Below are 6,542 nucleotides of genomic sequence, written 5' to 3' on the forward strand. Positions count from 1 at the left end.
GTAATATATTATCCTTCATCACAAATATTCTCCAATAATTATTTTTATATTTATTTTTTTGTCTGATTTAAACCTCTTACAATATTTTTAAAATACAAAATAATTGATTATACTTAATTTTTACATCATATTTTTTTAATCATGTTATTCAAATAAAAAAATTAAATATACATTTCTCGTCAATCACATCGTCTGATTTCTAAATTATTCTATTTAATTATATTCTAGTATCGAAAACAAATATTACCACTATATTTGAGATGAAAAAGTATTACAAATTAATTTAAAATAAAATTAATATTTCATTCAACTTATTTATAGTATTATTTTACTTACTATTTACTATTGTCTGATTTAAATACTTTTTTTTTTAAAAAAAAAATTATAGTTAATTTAATTTTTAATTTATCTTTACTCTTACTTTTTTTTTACCAAAAAATTATTAGGAACTTCATTTTTTATCCTAGTAAATTTATTTATTTATTTATTTATTTTTTAAATCTTATATAAACAAATCAATTCACCAATATAGTATAAGAGGGATAAAAGAGATTAAATAATTATATATATAATATTAGTAAATGATGAGTGCCACTCTTAGGCGGTGCCAACCTCATTACTTTTTTCCCAACAATATATGATTCACCATATGTTTTATTTTTATTTGTATTTTATAATTTTATCAAAATAATAATAATAATAATAATAATACTTTTTTCTTCTTAAAAAATAAATTAAAATATTCTTTTCATCCCACAATAATTGATGTATTTTTTATTTTTGCATATTTTATAATCATTGACACATTTCTATTTTGTATAAAATTTACTACAAATATAAATCTAACTTAATTGACTATATAACATATTATATCATATATTACTCATTCAAAACTCTTTTATTTCTATGTCTCCTAAAAAAAATAAATATTTCTATCTAAATTTAAAACTCCACTTCTTGTATTAAATTAGTTTATATTCATTATAAATATATCTATATTGCATATATTTTTTTTGCTATATAAATTTTAAAATATTTAAATACATATTCTAACTTTTAATGATATACTCCCTCCGTTCCAGAACTATAGTCTTAATTGGGTTTGACACGGAATTTAAGAAATATTGATAGTTGGTAAAAAGTATAGATACAATACTTTTTTGCCCTTGTGAATGTATTAGTGTAAAAAGTAGTGGCAATTTTGTAATAAAAATGAAAAAGTAGGGATAGTTTTATGGTGATATGGTTATTTATGAAAATAAAACTATTGTTTTAGGACGGACAAAAATGATAAACAAGACTATTGTATCGGTACAAAAAGAGAGTATATTAAATTTATTAAAACTACCAATACTATTAATTATATAAAAAAAATAATAAAATAATATCATAATTCACTGTTATTAATGCATTATTAATAAAAATGGGCCAATTATCTCGTGACAAAAAGAAAAGTGTACTAATTGAACTAAGATTTAAAGGTCAAAAGATTCAAAATCTAACACACCTTAAAAGGAATAATCTCTCCGTCCACTTACAATGTTTACATATTTCTATTTTGGGACGTCCAATTACAAAGTTAACATTTCATTAAATACTTTACTTTTTTCCACAAATACCCTTACTTTACATCACATCATTACTTTTACAAAACAAAGTAAGGGTAAAAATGTCATTACACTACTTTTAACTACTCGTTATAATTAAAATACTATTATTTCTTAAACACCGCGCTAAAAGTAAATGTAAACATTATAAGTGGATGGAGGGAGTAAATTACATTCGATCTTTTCTTTTCTTGTTTTTTATCCATATTTGTGAAATGTGGAAGAAAAATCAAACAAACCCTAATTCCAAAAACACACATTTATTCGAAAAAACCAAAAAAGACAAGAAAACTACAACCACTCGATGATGACTCCCTTATCGACTATTGCACAAATTATTACAAGCATCGAAGAAACATACATATATATATATATATATATATGAGAATAGTTTCTATAGTAATCACATCGAAGATACCTCAACTTGTGAAGTAAAACTTGTTTCTTGAATCTTGTCTTTCAACAACGGGACGCTTTGCTCGTGTCTAAAATAGTTAGTCGGATCAACCACGGTCTTAACCTCGGCCAATCGTCTAAAATTCCCTTTAAAATACTTCAAACCCCACGAACTCGCTTGTCTATAGCTCGTGTTTCCGACATTGTTGATTCCCAAATCAAGATCCCTATAATTCATATAACTCAGCCTCGGATTCTTCGTAACGTAGGGGGTCAGGTATCTGTTGACCCGTCTAACCCATCGTATCGACTGCCTCGAATTCCCCGTATGATTCCAATACGAGAGTTGTTGGATCTTGAATAACGTCCCGTTCCTATGAGGAAACGGCGTTGCGGATTCTGAAATCTCATTCATTTTCCCCCCGTAATGGGCGAACAGTAGTTCGCCCTGATCGGGTTGTCGTTCTAACATCAACTTCCATAGGCCTTTGAAAGCCCGTTTCGGGATGGGTTTGTGGACATAATCTAACTTCGCCTTGTAACTAAACCTCGTCGCCCGAATGCTACTAGGGATTGTCGGGTTTCGACTCAATAATATGTCGGGATTTGCGTCGATAGTGTACCCCCCGAATACGAGCGACGATTGGATCCATCTCACTTCTTGGCAATCCTCGGCCGTAACGCCTAGCTCGGGGAAATCGTTGTCCATTATTTTAAGAAGGTCAGATTTCCGACCTAGGTATAACGAGCCAAAACTGCCTTGCAGTGTTAAGCTGACGTTGGTTGTAAACACGGGAGCTACGAAGACTCCAATGTAGATATCTTTCGTAAGATTCGGAGCTACGTATTGCCAACGGTCGAGAATGTCGGTTAGATTTTGCTCGAGCGTCCGCGTGACGGCGAATATCGTGACGAGATCCGGCATCGTCACTAATTGCACTCTCCATGCAAGAATAACTCCAAAACTCGCGCCTCCGCCGCCGCGAATCGCCCAAAAAAGATCTTCGCCCATTGAAACCTTATCGAGGATCCTCCCGTTAACATCGACTATGCGTGCATCGATGATGTTATCTGCAGCGAGGCCGTATTTTCTAAACATGCCGCCGTATCCGCCGCCGGCGAAGAGCCCGCCGACTCCGACGGTGGGGCACCCGCCGGCGGGGAATCCGAGGGTCGGGTCGGTGTTATAGAGGGTATTATATAATTGCCCGTTGGTTGCGCCGGTTTGAACCCATGCGGTTCTCGTCGTGAGATCAATATCGATATCGTTAAGACGGAACAGATCGAGGATCATGAAAGGGATTCTCGATAAGTACGAGAGTCCCTCGTAGTCGTGCCCGCCGCTACGGGTTCGGATTTGTAACCCGCTTTGTTTCGCGCATAGTATGATCGGAGGGACTTGGGATTCGCGCACCGGCGTTACGATGAGTAGCGGTTTCGGCGCCGTCGGGGTTGCGAATCGGGTGTTTCTTATCGAGTCGACGAGGATCGTCGAGTAGGATGAGTTGATTGGAGTGTAGAGCACGCTCGATATATCGTTTGTGTCCTCGTCGCTAAGGGACAAACAGTCGAGAAAATCTTGGTGGACAAGAGCGATAACGGAGCATGAATACGAGAAAATTAGCAACACAAGAAGAGGGACAAGGGGTGTTCTTGAAAGCATGTTTTGATCGAAAGGATGAAGAAACTTTCGATGTGGGATGTTTGATTTAGGACATTTTTTGTTCCATTTTATAGTGTGATAATGTGTTGTGTGTGTCATCATCTCACAACTACAAGTCTACAACGACTTTATTATTGAATTTGATTTGGTATTTGTGTGGGGTTTGTTTGGTTCTTTTCAATACTCCCTTCCCTCCACAAAGTCCTACTTTTCTATATGGGACGTCCAACAACTATTATCCTATTTTTTTTAAATATAAATTTTATATTTTTACCCTTAATTCATTTATTACTTTTAATCTCTATCATATATTAAAGGCAAATTTGTCCATTAATAACAAAAAGACAATCACCTAAAAAACCGTATAAATATACTTTAGGACAATAGAAAATGGAGCGGAGGAAGTATTTGTTTAACTTGATTTTTTTATGAGAAGAAAAATAATACTTAAATACATTCATTTTTACAAAATATTACGTACTCTTTTTTTCGATGAAAAAATATATTTTCTCCGTCGTTCAAATCTATATTCACTTTCTTTTTAGAATTATCATAAAAATGTATTCTCGTTTCTTTTTTAAGTAAAAAATTATTATACTTTTGTATTTTTTTTTACTATAAAAAAAATAAACAATTATTACTCACTTTTATTAAAACTGTATCTGGTCAAATGAACACACATTTGCACGACGGAAAAAGTACTATTTTTGTTTGTAAATATTTTAAAAAACAACAAAAATAAATGAATAGTTTAATTTTAATTTGAAATTAATTTTAATTCTCATTTAAATAGCGTATTGATGATAATTTGTAAAAAGAAATAATATGTTTTTAATAAAAAATAGTACAAAATAAATAGTATTAATTTGTATTTTAAACACAAGCCAAATATACCTAATTTTTTTATTAATATTTTCATAATTTACAATAACTATTAATAAATATTTTAAAAAATTCCAAATACTTCAAAAAAAACATAATATATTTTTTTTATTAAAAATAATAAATAGTAAGAAGCTTAAAAAAACAGTGAAAGTAAACAAACCGGATGTTTAAGGGTGCTTGGTCGATATTTTTAAAGTGTTTTGAATTTTATAATTTTAAATGAAAATTAATTTTGAATATAATATTTTAAAATAAAAAATAAGTTGTAAAATATTAAATAAATAAAATATATTTTAAATAAATAAAAATTATTAAATATAATATATCTCAAATTAAAAAGGAAAAAAGAAATCAAATCACAAAGAAATATATATTTTTAATGAGTTTAGTTTACAAATTATTAAGTTTAATTTAAAAATTTTATTCAAAGAGCATTCGAAAAATACCGTGAATTTCCAAGTTAATAAATAAATAAATAAATAAATAAAATGGCCTAACAAAGGGGTGCAAATTTTAGTATATTGACAGCGCAATAAGTTCGATTTGCGTCAAGGACTAAAATTAGCACTTTCTGCCACGATGACTTTTAAGATAGTGAATTTTTAATTCATATATTTAAAATATATATATATAAGTATAATATTTAAAAAATTAAATAGTATATATATATATATATATAAAACAACACGATATTCTAAACTCGGAGTCGGTTTTATTATTACTTTAATATTTTGTTTTGTTTATGTCCTAAACAAAAGAAAAAAATATATATATTATCTCCGTCCCAATACAATAGTTCATTTATTATATTTTTTTGTCTTAAAATAATAATTTTATTATATTTATTCGTCTTAAAATAATAGTTTAAAAAAAATGGAGAGCAATTCATAACATTCTTGAATACCAAGATAAGTTCGAAACAAAGCTAATATTTTTCAATTTTTATTTTATATAATTTTATTGTTTTAATAATTTTTTAATATTTTATTTTAAAAACAACAAAATAATTAACTTACAAAATACAAATAAAAAAGACAAAATGCAATACTTGAGGATATGGGCAAAAGCTTATCTTGTTTCTTTCAATGCTGACCTCTATTTAAGACTTAAGAGGGTTTCAATAAAAAAAATAATAATAATAATAAAAAAAAAATTCTTTATTGAAAAATAAATATATACTATTTTTTTCCGGCTCTAAGGATCTTATTTACTTTTTGTTTGTTGATTTTTAAATATTATTTATTATATCAAAATATAGCAAAATACTTCATTTAGTGTCTTATAATACTAATACAAAGATATTTGTAAAAAAAAATTATATAAATATAAGGATATTTTTAATGTCACGTACAATGACGCAAAAAGTAAATATGATACTTAGATGCAGACGTAGGAAGTATATGTTATTTTATATGTAAGTATTTGTTTATTGAAAAATAAAATAGTCTACTATTATTAAAATTGGTATTAAATTAATAGTATTTATTTTGATTTGAAATTACAATCAAACAAATTATCGATCGCTTTGAAAATATGGTGTTCCGCATTTATTTTGATTAAGACAATTATAAGCGTTTGTGAATTATTTGAGCGTATGTTTGGTTTCGATTGGAAATTTCGGGTGGTGATTTGAGTGTATTTTAAATAATATTTTAATATGATATTTTACAAAATAATTTATTTAAAATAAAAAAATAAATACATCATTTATTTTTTCTTTTGAATTACAAATGATTTGTTTTGTTATTGTTGAAATTAATTTGAAATGAGATTATAATTTAAATTTTTAATTTATTGAAATAAAATTTTGATATAATATTTTATGAAGAAATAAAATAAAATATATTTTTATTTAAAATTATGCAAAAGTGAATAGTGGTAAAATCACAAAAGAACAAATTCGAGTTTTGGTTTAAATTTATTTTATAAAATTTTAAATTAAAATAGTTGTTTGACGAAATATAAATGAATATTAGTATAATGCTTTAAAA

The 6,542-nt window shown here is 27.8% G+C and overlaps 1 protein-coding gene across 1 annotated transcript; it reads right to left on the bottom strand.

Annotated features, from left to right (window-relative positions):
• Positions 1 to 1,848: 1,848 nt before the first annotated feature.
• On the bottom strand, positions 1,849 to 3,728 carry LOC127250489 (tetrahydroberberine oxidase-like). The gene has a single exon (XM_051273800.1). It carries the CDS (start codon positions 3,664 to 3,666, stop codon positions 2,011 to 2,013), a length of 1,656 nt encoding a protein of 551 aa, XP_051129757.1. The 5' UTR covers positions 3,667 to 3,728; the 3' UTR covers positions 1,849 to 2,010.
• Positions 3,729 to 6,542: the final 2,814 nt, after the last annotated feature.

Source organism: Andrographis paniculata, unplaced genomic scaffold (genome assembly GCF_009805555.1).
Source record: "Andrographis paniculata isolate CXL003 unplaced genomic scaffold, ASM980555v1 Contig37END, whole genome shotgun sequence".
Taxonomy (NCBI): domain Eukaryota; kingdom Viridiplantae; phylum Streptophyta; class Magnoliopsida; order Lamiales; family Acanthaceae; genus Andrographis; species Andrographis paniculata.